Source organism: Myiozetetes cayanensis, unplaced genomic scaffold, assembly GCF_022539395.1.
Source record: "Myiozetetes cayanensis isolate MyiCay16 unplaced genomic scaffold, myiCay2020 scf1, whole genome shotgun sequence".
NCBI classification, from domain to species: Eukaryota; Metazoa; Chordata; class Aves; order Passeriformes; family Tyrannidae; genus Myiozetetes; species Myiozetetes cayanensis.
Window position 1 is genome coordinate 18,441,972 of NW_026086604.1, and position 15,283 is coordinate 18,457,254.

Consider the following 15,283-nt stretch of genomic DNA (forward strand, 5'->3'; position numbering starts at 1 on the left):
GTTCATTGTTCTGAGGTACTCTTTAAAACAGTCATGGGATGAATCCATGATGGGTATCTGCCTTCATGGTCATTTAAGTTACACTGAACCCACCTATGATCTCAGCAGATTGAAGACCTTAGTGTGACTATTACCATTACTCATAAAGCCCATAAGAACAGTAATATCAAGAGGTATGAGGTATCCTTAACAAGATAATTTTTGATAATGAAGTGATTTTGAGCAGCCCCCGCATGTATGCATGCAAGCTTGTAGCAAACAGAGTGGATTTCCGTGGAGTGCTCTGTGCTTACTCTGATGTATATGAGCAGAGTTTTACAGGTATAAGGTGTTGAGAGGTAGTTTAGAATTGGCAAGATAAAAGAAAGTATATTTTTCTGAGATTTTCTGCTATTCTTGTGTAAGAAGGGGTTCAAGAATATTTATCAAATCTGAAACTTATTTTTTGCTAATAAATAAAGAAGAAATATTGTATTTCAATGCAATTTACATGGATTTTGCAATACAAAATGTTAGAAATTTATGTGGTTTCAAGGATTCATTGAAAAATGTATAATTCTAGAATATTATCTGATAAAATGAGAGCCAGTTGTACTGAAATGTTTCTGGATCCAATACAGCAGCAGAGGTGCATGACTCCTCCACCATACAACAATCCTTGACTGTTAGTCATGTGGAACAAACAAAAGAAAATAGGAAGACTATGCTTTGACACTGTCAATCACTATGCATAGTTTATCAACCTATGCAAAGAGGATAAGAAAAAAAAAACCTATATTGTCTTTAGTATGGCCATAAATGAAAGTAAAGCTGATTTTTACATTGATGATATATCACTCAACAGAAGATTTTACCTGAAATAATAATTCAAGTGTGAAATACAATAAGGCATCCTACAATTCCTACTGTTTCTTATAGTCAAACCCAAACTGTAGTCTAAGTCAATTTAAAAAATAGTATGCTGTAGTTGCATGCATATTAATGAGTCAAGTTGGTGTGCTGCATCATTTGATATGCAGAACAAGCTCATTGAAGTTGAGAGTGAAACTTGATTAAATATGAAAGCATCATGAAAGAAAGCAAAACAAAACAAAACAAAAACTGCAGAGAGCATAGGCAATAAGCAAGCAAAAGGAATGAAAAGGGAAGACAAATAGGGTCTTGGAGGCAGAAAAATAGAAACAGAAGTATATTTTACCTGTCATCCTCTTTCCCTTCCTCAACTTGGTCTTCTTGAGCTTTTTCATCGTGCCCTGATTCTTTGATCTCCTCCTTATCACAGTTTTCTGTCACCTCTTGCCCTTCCCCTTTTTCATTAATTTCTTGCTCCTTTGCTTTTGCCTCCTCCTCCTCCACTTTTTCTTCCTCCTCAGGAAATACTTCATCTTGTTCATCCCCTTCCAGCCCTCCCTCTTTTTTCCCCTCTATATCCCTTGTCCTTCTGAGGTCAACATAAATTGAAAAAGGCATGCAAAAAGAAAAAAAAGAAAACAAATTAAAGTTAAGGTCATGGAGAAGAGCATGCATGAAAAAAGGAAATGCAAAAGAAATGAAATAACTAAAGGATGGAAGCAGTCATAAGGTAAATCATGCTGGCTAAGAGTCCAGCCTAAACTAGAGAGCCTTCTAGGCTCTAGGTACATTTTGCTAGGAGAAAGTAAGTCTTTCTTCAAATAAGCAACACAAATAAGCATGGCAACACATCTCATTTAGAAATGTATACAGAACTGTGTGAAAGAAACTATGTGGTTCTAACAATGCTCATATTAGCAGACGCTTAAACAATTTTTTCAAACACACCATTTCTCTCAAGAGGACAATTTTCTGAAAATTAGTATAGGTGATGGAGGTGGGTTGCACCTTTGAGAAAAATTATCTTTCGTTTGCGCACCAAATGAAAGCCAAACCTCCTGTGAGTGCACATAGGGTGCAGGCAAAGAAAATACTGTGGTTTTATCATAGATACATAATGTATGTCTTGTTGAAGAGCAGTTCAATGGTTGTACACTGACAGTGTACACCTAAATTGGACTAGTGTAGGTATTAAACAAATTGGACTGGTCTGTGTAGATATTAAATAATACATCTATAAAAGTTCAGCAGCTCTATTTAAAAGGAAAATAAGATACCTCTGCTGGCACAAATTTTGCAGTTAAACTGTCTTTTCAGCCATATCATTTTACAAAATGGTTTTCAGAAAGTGCAAATCTAAGTGTGTCTAATTCTTGCTGACAACATATGTTTGTTATTTTAGTGTATGTTACATAACCCAAGACGACAAAACTTGGCTAAAAACAAATACCATGAAGACTTCAAAAAGCATGAAATGCAAAAGACTTTTAAACCAGTATTTTGGAAATTCCCTGCAAATTTAATTCTAGGCAAAATGTTAATTTCAAATACACATATCAGTAAGTGTTCAGTTACACAAATTACACAGCTGTAGCTGGCACTGTAGCTCATCGTGCTCACCTTATTTTCTTGTTTCCTCTTGGACGCTCTGACTGGACGGACATGTAGCTTGTGCTGCTGAAACGTGAAGCGCTGCTTGTCCGTGACACAGCGGAGACATCGCTGACATCGCTGTCCGAAGACTTATTGGAAACATTGTCTGAGCCTCGATGAGGATCCCGCCCTGACCGATACTGCAAGAGGGAAGGGACAGAGATACAGACGTTGTCAGTAACACACTACCACAAATCAGCTGTGGAGCTGGTCCCTGATGCTATCTAAACTGCCTTGGTCACTACAGTGCCTGAACTTTTTTAACTGATACAGAATATAAGTTATGTCTTGATTTCTATTAATTTTACTCTGCTTTGCTATTATTAGTTCCTCAAGTTCAAGCATAGAGTGACTTGTGCAAAACTTCCTTCACATTCTAAAGTTTTACACAGCTTAGCAAAGACATCTAAACCATCATAGAATATTCTCACCACAACTGTTTCACCAGTGCAGAAAGGAAAGCAGAGGGATTAGTGACTTGCCTGTGATTACTGAGCTCATGAAATATTAAACACAAGACAGGATGTGCTGCATGCTATCTATAGAGTACGTGTCTCTTTTGGGGTCTAGCCTGTTTACAAGAACTTTTAATTTACAATTTTTTTTTTTTTTCCCCCAAGTAAATAGGTAGATGAGAATATCAAATCAAAAGACAAAGCAATGTTGTAGCTGTGCAAACTGAACTGCTGTGCTGTGAAACCAGAAAGGATAGGACAGGACTAGAGATAATTTGTAGGGAAAATGTACATGTGCCTCAGAAACTAAAAGATTACAACGGTATTTGATCTTGTTAACAGTAAATACCAAACACGGAACCGTCAGGTGACTGGTGGTCAGCAGTAAGTCCACACAACATACAGTATTGTGCAGTGGTATTCAGGTTAGATCTGAACAAAATATGACGGCTATTTGTTCTTGTTACACATTAGTTCTAAATTAATGTTAAGTCTGTGCCACTCTGCACTGCATTATATACAAATATAATACATAGCAGAAAGATATTTTTCCCTCTCCTCATCGTATACAGACACTTCTTTGTATACAGAAATTTGATGGGCTACCATGGATAATCTTTTCACGAAAGCAGTACTGCAAAGTGAATCGTCAATGAACACCAGGTAATTGTTTAGAAATAAGACAGTATGGAAATATATGAAGAGCAGTACAGACAGGACTGAAAGAAAACAAGAGGAGAAAATAATCTGCCTAACGCATCAGAGGTTTGTTGAACCTTTGGGGGTAGCAACATCATACGCAGCCACCTGGAGAAAATAAAAGTGGAAGGCCTGTGTAGTACTGCAGAAGACAAGGTTTGGCTATGAAATTTGGCTCTTTTTTACAGTTTTAGAATTGTCTTCCATGAAGTACACAGATAATTTGTTTCTGTTCTCTTACATGGAATGTTAAACTGGGAAATATTCTGAAAGATTGTGCAGTATCTAAATTGCATTTCAGAATAACATTTCAGTGCCTATTCATCATAAATGATTTTTACACTTAGTAAACTATTTTGCTCAGTTCAAGACAATGAAATTAAATAAAACCAAGAAAAAATGCTCATGCAGATTAGACTGTACCCTGCTGCAGAAAGTGGCCAAGTACAGCCTGAACTCCACACTTACGAAAAAGGTTGTACATTCTGCAGCTAGCTTCCTGGTCTGTACTACTTTATGGTATTTGTGTTTATCAACAAACACTCAAGTCCTCCCCAAGCTTTATGTGTGAAAGCGCACTTAGCCACCCATAAACTGACAGAGTATCTTTGTGATTATAATGTTCAAGACTTCTAATATTTACTGACTGGTTTTATTGATGCCATTTGCTTGATAAAGAATACAGTACATTTTATAAATTATATATTCATTTGGGAACATAAAAGCAATGATTAAACAGCTATCCTGATCATCAGAGATAGCTGAACATTATACCAGAATAAAAGCAGTGTTCTTTTTCAGCAAGTCCTTTTAAAAGAGCTACTTAGCCCTTCAGAGAAGAAAAAAATAATTAATCCTAGTGAAATGTGTATATACTGAATTATAGTTATTCCATTTCCCCCACATAACCCTCCCTGTGATCATTTTGCACTGAAGACAAAGTTGTGAGTGCAGTTTGTCTTGATTTAGCCTAAAGCTACCAAGACTGGGAAGTACAGCCTGATGTACTGAGCTACCACCACACACCTTGGAAAGGCAGTGCAGCGCTGCCCTCAGGCCTCCAGCACCGGCCGAGGTTCCCAGGCAGATGTAATTGCCACCCCAAGCCCTTTGCTGATAAGGATACACTGCCACCAGTTCCCACCCAGCTAATGTACAGCCACGATGTAAATGCTGTATGAACATCTGTCGTACTGACAGTGGTTCCTGACCCCAGGCCAGGCACGTCGCCAGCACGGCAGGTCCAGCGTGGCTCTCCTTTGGGGAAGTAAGATGGACCACAGTGTCAGATGTAAATCATTGATGGAACTGTTGCAATTAGGGGATAGATAACTACTTGTGATGATTCACAGAATAACAAACCTCAGTCTGCAAATCCCACACTGAGCTTGCCCAGCAGTCCATGAAATGAGCCCTTCTGAACTAAATATATGCAAGCACCATGAAGTGGCAAACTGTATCAGCATTGCACAAAGTTATTCTAAAGACTCACTCTGCAGTAAATAAAGTTTCAAAAACCTATGGTTTTGATTTTCTCTGTTTCCACACCTGGAGAAGGTCAGTTCTTAAAATACACTTTTCATAACAATGTGCTAGTATATAACAAATCAGACTTTTCCATAAATAAAACAAACTTATCAAGGTTTGGTTGTAATAGTAATAATCTGGTAATATATAGTGAAGATTGAAAATTACTTTGGCAAGAAAAACAACTTAAAGATAAATAATTTCAAAAATATAATGTGAAAAAAGATCCTCAAATCATTACCTTGCCTCTTTTTTTCTCGGTTGTATGTAGACATACTTGCCATCAAATGTTTTTAATTGGCACAGAAATATTATTTGACCCTTACATCTTCAGGATATTTTAGGTTGAAAACTGGGAAATATAACTGATCCTTTCATTAAATCTGAATATCTGAATATACAATACTTTTTTAAGGTTTTATTTATCCATTGTCTGAGTTACAGTCTTGGCATCTGCTAGCTGCCTAGCCCAGTAACATGTAGTAAAGTGAAATTAAATTGTCTTTCTTGCTGTACAAAACTCAGATATCTCATATTCATTCATTAACTCTGCTCCAAATTGCTCTTTATTCTGCTGATAAGGTCTACTTTTGACCTTATATCTGACTTAATTTTGTTTAGGAAATAGATTACAGTAGTGTATTGCATATTAGTGTTTCAGTAACTGCAGCACAGAAGACTAAAGGAACCATACCGCTTGTCTGACAGAAGCCATGCTGGCATTTCAGTTTTGCATTTGTTTCTTAAATTGCAATTCTATATATGGCAGTTTCTGAAGTGCTCCTTTGCTTCCTACCTCAAAAGTAAAATGGCATTTCCACTGTGCAAATATTGATCTTTAAAAAGTATTCCATTCTTTTGTGTCATACACTCTGACTGTTAAATGTAACAATTTATTCAGTTTTGTGCTATTGCTTTTTCAGAATTTGTGTGGGTAAAGTTGCCCCAAGGCATCATATCTTCATATATGTCACATACTTCCTTGCTTTCTTCCTCTAAATTTCTTTTTTTTTTTTCTAAATGTCATCAACTGTATGACAAGATCAAATATTGGACTGAAAACGTAATTTTTAACCAAGTGCCCTCCACCCATTATATCTGAAACACTGATACCATTTCCTATTCCTCTCTGCTGCCATCCCTACATTCTGTGATGCAGGGTTTGTGCCATTGGAATGCACACAGTCATGGAACTGCAGCCTGCATGGCTGGATTCAGGCTGCAGCATGGCCACAGATTTGGATCATCAGCTCCAGCAGTTGTCCTGTGAGCTCCCATTTCCCTCAGGAGAAAATATGGGTGAAAGGACAATAGGGTAGCTCCACAGCTCCCCTGGTGTGGACACAGCCCAGGCTGTGTCAACATGTACCTGCCCATTATGCAGGTTAATTATAAAGTTTTTTTCACATTCTTTTCTGTTTTTTAAATACCAGCCACAGAAGTAGGAAAATTATCTTCTGATTTTCCTCATGCTTGAAATATGTGCCTCTTTTGCTGGAATAAGGTTTAATTTCCATTTCCAACCCAATCAAGACTCATACAATATAGGCAGCACTCTGGACTTTATGACCCATAAAGCAGTAACAATACTCAGAGTCTTCAAGCTGTTTCAACAATAGGAAGTCTTCTGCAAGCAGAGGGGTTGATTAAAAGATGCTTTTGTATTTTTTATAGTAAGATGATTTTGTCCTGTTTTGCCGTGTTGAAGAATGGGAAAAATTCCATTATTATGAATCCTATCAAACAAATTCTAAAGTTTCCAAGATCATTTTTTTCTGCATTAGTAAAATAATCAGCTGGAGACCTTAACAAAAGGATATTTAGGTCTTCGCGCCTGTGTCTTTTAACTTCAAGAGATTACTGTCCTATAGTGAAGAATTCATGCTTATTAAAGCTGAAAAGCAGATACCTTCTCTGCTTCCTAATACAACAACCTCTGCAAACATTTTTACCTCCTGGTGTACTATCAATATGTCTATGTGGCTAAAAAGCCACATAGAGCAACAGTTCCTCTGATACCGATGCTCTTATTTCTACAAAGAAACTGGTTTGGATCTTCTAATTCAAAGGGAGTTTTAAAGTGTTTCATGTTGCTTTAATCTATTGTTACCAGCCTTCCATCTTGGACTATATAGTCATGCAGTTGTCCAGGCAACTGAAATTGTCAGAAATTTCTAATCATCTTTCCATCTTAATATCTTTTTTTTAATTTATTTTTTTATAGTCTATTCATCAGTTTTTATTTGCTAGCATTTACATAGGGACATGCAAATCTGGTCAATGTTTTTACTGATCAAAATGTTGGGAAGATGTTTCAGACAATTGTCCATTGTGCTGCTACCAGAATATTAAAAAAGCATTCTGGACTGTTTCAATAGTTCTTTGCTTCACTGACAAAAGCTCTCAAGCAGCCAGAGCACATCAATTGTACGAAATGTCCTATAATTTCAAATGTAGCTTTTGGTGCAAGTTCACAGTCTCTAAAGGCATCGGAAGTTTTAGTTACCACACATCATTTCAATGAATGTTGTTTGATTGATTCTTTCTAAAACCTTTGTTAATGGTTGCCTAATGAAGTCTGCCATTAAAAATAAAATCAAAGTAATAGTTACAACAATAACATTACATTTACATAAAGCAAAGCATTCAGAGACATTTTTACAGAATACCATATACAAATGAATACATAGAGAGAATATATGTTCATCTGCAGCTTGCAATAGACAAACCCAAGATGAAGGCTATGATGAATTTGCCCTTGCAGGTAATTTATACTTACCTAACTCAATAATCTGTGCTTACATTTGTCACTCTTGTCAAGATCCATCAAGGCACTTCAGATACAGCTAGCCAGGTCTGCCTCTGCCAGCCCTGCTTTAGCTATCACACGGCATACAGGAGTCCCCTGGGAGATTATAAGGACTGTCCCTAAGCAGATTAAATCTTGAACTGCTCTTGAATTAGGCATATAATGAGCTCCACAGTTGCCTTGAGCTACTCAATATGGAGTTGCAGCCAGTTCTACCTTAGACTCGTTCTCGACTTCTGATCCTGGCTTCTGCTTTGTAGCCCTGTATCCTATCCAATCTTCCATATTTTTATTTCTAAATCTTGGCTCCTCCTTCTTTAACCCCACATTTTTCTTCTGCTGAGTCCCATTGGCAATGTTGCAACTCTGTTGCCCAGGACTGTTCCAACTCTCAGCCAGTTCTTGTTTTGTATTAAACACCCTTTGATCTCCTGAGCCTGGTTCTATTGGAGTCTTGGCATTCTTGTCTTGCATTAACATAAAAGAGAGACCTACACATGAAGTTTTTACTTAAGAGTAGTACAGTACCTGGACCAGTAAATCTATCTGGATGTACAGTGACTCTCTATACATGCATCCCTCACTCCCATTCCTTATCATACATAATTTTTTTCCTCATTATTCAGAACATTCCAATCCACTTCTACCTTGGATAAAAAGAACTGACTGATTTGCAAAATCTGCCTTCTAAACCATCCTAATTTACAGTAAAGTTAGGCCACCAGTTGACATGCCAGCAAAAAGGAATATCCATATTTCTATTGAACATGTGAAAAAAGCCTACTTCAAAAGTTTTCACATCTTTGTGTTTATGTGCCATTTATTTTATCCGTTTCACTAACCAGTGCTCACATATGCAGTCTTACAAAGGAGTTCCTAAAATTTGATTTCACTACAGGATTAAGCCATGTTGCAAATAGCATCCTACTGCTAAAATTAGTGAAGGAAAACTGAACAATGAACTAAATCAAGTGAGTCAGCAGTGGGTCTTGACAGCAAAGAGGGGCAGCCTTGGTTGTACTGACTTGAATATAATGAGTAGATCAAGAGTAACTCAGCAGTTATTAGCACACATCTAGGATATTGTAAACCAGTTTTGAGACCTGAAGTACAATAATTACATCAGCAAACTAGACTGAGTTTATTGGGAGGTCGCTAAGATGGATGAGGGAGATGGGCTTGTTCTGCCTGAAGAAGTGATGGCTATGGGAGTACCTAACAGCAGTTTATCAGATCATGCAGGGGAGGATGTAAAAAAGACAGTCATTCACAAGCAGCTCTGACCAGTGTAAGTAGACACATTTTTACAGTAGGTACTGTGAAACAATTGATCAAGTTGCCCAGAGAAGTTTTGCAATTTCCTTGAATGTTTTCAAGACCTTAGTGGGTAAAGCCCTGAGCAACCTGTACTGATCTCGGAGCTGACCTTGCTTTGGACCCCGGCTAGGGCTTGCACTACACAGTTCCTGAGGTGCCCTCCAACCCAAATTACTCTGTCATCCCGTGGGTCAGGGTGATCCAGGAGCTAAGAAGAAACTGCAAGTGCAGCAGTAATGCAGAAGTCACCAATGTATCATGGCTATGTATCATGACAACTGGAAATCTAGAGGGAAGTAGTCTGGAGGTAAGCTAAATCAAAAGACAAAAAACCATGCACTTCACAAGTGTTGGCATATGGTGACATTTTTTTAAGGACTCCCAATGGTCACATACTAAATAAATATAGCACAGCACTAGAAAATATTCTGACATTACATCAAGAGAACTTAAAGAACCTTTAAATATTTGGTAAAGTAGGAAGCAGTAAGGTGGCTCTTAGGCATTTGGGTCATTTAGAGAGTTTTGAGAATTAGCTTTGTCAACAAGTTTGTCTTCCTACAAAAAAATATATGTTCCTTCAGTCAGTTTCAAAACTGTCATATGTCACCAGAGAGCCTTTTATTCTGATGTTATTTTTCATACAATATGATTTTTGGAAGATAAGGTAACTTCTAATTTCAACTGCACTAGTATCTGCACTGAAATCAAGCTGTTATTAATGCAGAATTAATTCACAAAGATAGTTTCATTCAGTCTAGAGAACTAAGTGTTATTATTTAAACTTAATTTATCTCAGCACCAAATTTTAGAAATTTTGAAAGGAGAGAGCACGGCAAACTTTCCGCTGCAATATATAGAGTTACCACATTATTCTAAAGACTATTCAAAATCACACTGACATTGTTTAAAATCAAATCTCCTCTATTAAAAACACAGTGGGTGAAAAACTCTTGTTTAAGATAAATGAAAAGATAAGTAAACCAACAGAGGAATAATTATAAGCATCACCTCAAAAATTCTTGAAGGGCAATTCAAGATATATTACACATTGAGTGAAAATATACAGTTTATACCAACCAAGCAGGTGTCTCATAATTTCTCATCAAAAGCTACCTTAAAGTCACTACTTATAGAGAGAGCTTCTACATCAAATCATCAAATAATTGAAACAGGACACAGGGACATGACATTTCATAGTACCAAGAGGCTACACCACTGAGTCCTTTAGTGGTATGCCTCATGTACTAAATAACTACACATCTTTAAAAGTGAAGATAGCTTTCTGTTATTTATCAAGGTAAGTAACTGAGATTTTTAAGAAGCATTTTCAGAGCTACTTTACATAGTAAAGTAAGACAATATTTTCCATGGTTCTTGTTGATTCTGACAGGCAAAAGCAAGGTCCAGGTATAGCATATGGCCAGGGCAAAACAGTTATAATTGACTATGTAAATTGGAACAAATAGAAAATCTTATGTGTCCTGTGGATGGACTTCACTTTCCTACAAGGTCTGATGACTCCAACATGCCTTAACAAGTTATAGGTGAATGACAGAATGCTTTCCTGTGACCAAAATATTCCCAAAAGTGTTTGAAAAAGGTAATGATCTTGAAAAAATATGAGTCTACATAATAGGAAGGCAAATAAAGAAGATCTTCAAAAGAAGAACCCTTTAATGAGAACTAAGGGTAGAAGAATATCCAACAAAAAGTCTTCTTTTTCTGATGTTAAAGTAATATGGGAAAGTAGACAAAATGGAAAATAAAACAAAGCTCTTTCTAAGGTTTATTTGAAACATTTGCCATCCAGGTTCCTTTTCATACTGCTGATCTCCTTCTGAATTTAACTGCTGTTTAAAACAGGGCAAAGTCAGTCACCAAGTTTCACTTTAGTGAAATGGGTCCACAGCCTGGCTATGTGGTGGCACGTAATAAACTTACATGTATGTCACAAACTCCCCAGCATCTTTTTGATGGCTACACATTAACTTCTTGGCTGTCTTATACAGAAGGAAGAAAACAGAAATTTAAAATAGAGATCAGCAATCCTTTAGTAATCCAGAACACTCTATCAAGTCTCCTGAAAATGCATCATCATGGACACTGTTCATGTCAAAAGTATGAGCTGTTCAAGTCAGGGTGGTTATAAAAACACAGGTGTCCAGGGCTTCACAATTTACTGTGCAATTGCATTTAACAGTATCTCCAGTGCTTTATTTCCCAGTGAACTTCCTCACGTTTGTTGGACAAATTGGTGAGCCTACAGTTAACTCACTTGTTCAGTGGGTTCAATTTCAGTGATAAGTCTTCTTTTTCTGCTCCTTTTTGGTCTTCTAACTCTAGTACACCCTCCTTACATTGGATAAGCTGAATCAAAAAGCATGCTTTCTGTATTTATGTTAAGTGGTTCACATGCCCTTTCTGTTACCGCTGCTCTCAAAATCTCTTGCAATTCATACAGTCCTGTCATCCAGTCAACAGCTTATTTTTCAAAGAGGCAGGATTTCTGTTTTAAAAAATCCTCTTGTGTCTCTGATTGTTCTACCCAGTTTGGGTTTCTTTGAGATGCTACTTTGCAAATGCAAGATAGGAAATCAAACAATATGCATTTTATGCATATTTTTTATGCATCAACCTCGATTTAAAACTGCACTTCCATAATTTGCTTTTAGTCCTTGAGTCTCATGAAAACAAAAACAAATTAAAAAAAAAAAAACTATAGTAAGCAACCATCTATTCTTATCACAGAGTTTCTGTTTCATTACATTTTAGTTTACCCCAAAAGCTTGTTAAGTATTTCAGTATACCTGATGGCTTGAGAACAGAGATATGAACTTTCCCCTTAATCCTACTTTTGCTATGTAACATTTAAATATGCCTTTCACCAAATTTGTCCTGGTACATGGCACCTTCAAAGGAATTCATGCTGAAGAGAACAGCTGGATTGATACATGGCCATCTGGTGAGTTCTGTAAGCAGAAGTGCCTAAGGACACAATTGCTCAAGAACAGCATATAAATATATCTTTATATATTTATGATTCCACTTTTTATGTCCTTAAATCCATAGATATCCAAGGATAGCCTCCAAAATCAACCATGATTTGAGGGGACATCGCATAACCTTTTTTCTTAATCTCTTGTTTTCACTGATTATTAGGATATATCTTGGAAAATCCCTGTCCAATAAGAACTATATGAGCTCAGCTGATAACTTTTCTGCAAATTCTCTGCTGATTCATGTCTAGCTAAAGGAAAAACAAATCTGCAAGGTATAGATGCCACCATTGCCTCATCCCTCCATAGGCAATTTAAACTGCTTAGAAGACATTATTTTCTCTAAAATGTATTTCCTCAGCAACTTTACCCTCACTATATTGCAACTAGCAGAAAAAAGACTGGAGGGGGATCCTGAGCATGCAAACTGCTTCTACAGATCAGAAAAACTGAACTCTCTGTTCTTCTCTTCAGTCACTGAGCTTTGGTTTTCAAACAGGGAGTAATTACAAAACATGTTACTTATGTGTCTCATATCTCATTATAAATACTATAATGATTAATCTCTGATTACTTGTAAAGTTATTTTGAATTCAATTTTACAGAAAATATGCAATACCTATTAACATCACTTACGACTTCATCTTCACCATGTACACCACTTTAACAGTAGGACAGTAATATGTAACATTCGTGGAAAAGAAACAAACTAAAAATTTAAAGTAAAACTATATAAGAAATTTAGGTCATTTTGCAAGACAGGTACGTATATCGGAACTATTCTGGGATCAAAAACTTCTACAAAAATTTTTGAAGATCTTTAATGTCTACGAATTCTTAGAATAACTGCAGTCTTTAAAGTTATTTGTATTTATAGATGTTTCCTTAGCATAGCATTTCCCAAACTAATGTGACTAGAAACTAGGTGAGATGAGGGAAACATAGTTTGTTGCTTTTATACAATTCTTGAAACTGAGAGTCAGCCTGTTAACTAGAAATTAATTTACATTTTTGCCTCTTAGATACAGAACACTATGTCATGGTGCTTTGAATTTTGTTTTCAGAAAATCATATTCTGAGTAAAGTATAGGTATTACTAACTAGCTAGTTGTTTCAGAGTAAACTGCAGAAGTATGCAAATCACCAGAATTGTTTTTTATGTGACTGCACATGTCATTTTAGAGAGAACAGAAACAGAATTATGCATCCTAGTTCTCTGAAATTAACATATCTAAGATTCTCTCTATATGGTGCAACAAATATAACATCCTTTAGAGATTTTAGATAGCTTGAAGAAAAAGGATATCTCAGATAAATTTTACTGTGATAAAACAAGCTGAACTTCAGGACAAAACTGTATGTTTGCATGTATGATAGATTTATTTTTCCTCTCAACATAATCTGACTCTGGAAGAAACACAATTTCCAACCTTCTTTTCATCATGATGGTTGAGATCGTTATTTGAAATATGTATATATATATAGAGAGAGAGAGAGGTGTGTGTATATAATTTTTTTTCAAGGCATATATTTAGGAAAAGGTGCTCTTTTAGTGAAATTAAAAAAAAAAAGGTATTTTGTTTATTCAAATTGTATAAAATGTCATTAAAATTACATTTTCTACTCTAGAAATAATACCGAATAATTTTGCTGTAATTACTCTTTGCATAACAAAAATGAACATGTTTTGGATACATCATTACTCTGTTCAGAAGCAAGGATTAAATTTTCATAACTGCTTTTTTTTTTTTCCTTCTCATTATTTTCTGTTATTATTCACCGACTCGACAGTCAGTGCAATCTCTGGTAAAACCATGATTTCTTTCTGCAGAAGGTGGATGGTATTCCTTCTGATATATTACTGAAGAAGATATTCCATTACCCAAGACTAAACAATATTAGTTCTTCTAAGCAAAGAGTCTACTTCCCAGAAATTACAGTCAGAAATACCACAGGTTAGAAAGGACACAGAGGTAATTTCATGTTTTTGTTATATTCTCTCTAGAAGTGTTGCTGAAGACATTAAGGCTTTACAGAAAACCTCCCTATGCTGAGATTGAGGTACTGAACCTGCTTTTATTAGCTCCATTGTGCAGAACCACCTTTTCCAGAGTAATGGTGGTGTGCTACCTCTCCCCAAATCCTTCATATGAAATATTTGCAGAACAGATGCTTAAAGTCACTATTATATTAATGAAAATTAACTGTAAGAGATTATTTAATTAAGATACTTTATAAAACCAAAAAAAAATCAAAACCCCACAATGCCTCAAGAAAATCTAATAGGCACACATAACTTTATTTCATGACAGCTGGCAGAAATTCCTCAAAGCCACAAACCTATTGTAGAGAAAAAGGTTGATAAACTGGCAAAACTTGCACTGATAATTTTGGGATTGCTATCAAAGAAAATCAACCCATTGAATAAAGAGAAGCACTCCCAGAGGTGAAGAAAACACCCACACTGCTGAAACCACTTTACCGGCCTTGTTATAGTCAGAATTACAAATAACAACAAGGAAACTGGGCAAATCCTTCACCTAAGGTATGCCCAGCTGAACCATGGGGAGCAACTCCACCCCAGGAGCGCCTCCTCAAGCTGCTGCAGGGCAGGAGAGCTGGGCAGGGTAGGGGGTGTGTGAGGTGAGGGGCCAGCCAGCTCTCCTACCTCTAAGCCTGGTAGTGCTTGATGCCTTCCAAACCATCCCCGGTGAAGCAGACAGACAAAGGTTCTACTTCTTCAGCCTGGAGAAAAGAAGGCTCCAGGGAGACTTTATAGCAGCCCTCAGTACCTAAAGTGGGTCTACGAGAAAGCTGGAGAGGGATTTTTTTACAAGGGCATGTAGTGATAGGACAAGGAGTAATGGCTTTTCCCTGGAAGACTGTAGATTTAGATATAAGGATGAAAATATTTACTGTGAGAGTGGTGAAGCACTGGAACAGATTGCCCAGGAAAGTTGTGGATGCCCCAT

At 36.6% G+C, this 15,283-nt stretch overlaps 1 protein-coding gene across 50 annotated transcripts in view; it reads right to left on the reverse strand.

Annotated features, from left to right (window-relative positions):
- RIMS2 (regulating synaptic membrane exocytosis 2) overlaps positions 1-15,283 on the reverse strand; it is a 442,383-nt gene that overhangs the window by 70,310 nt on the left and 356,790 nt on the right. For 48 of the 50 annotated variants that reach the window (XM_050323983.1, XM_050323815.1, XM_050323785.1 and 45 more), the window contains one exon: positions 2,473-2,645. The exons of the other annotated variants lie outside the window; for them this stretch is intronic. In XM_050323983.1, coding sequence (XP_050179940.1) covers positions 2,473-2,645 — 173 coding nt within the window. The remainder of the gene's footprint in view (positions 1-2,472; positions 2,646-15,283) is intronic. 50 annotated transcript variants of the gene reach the window in all.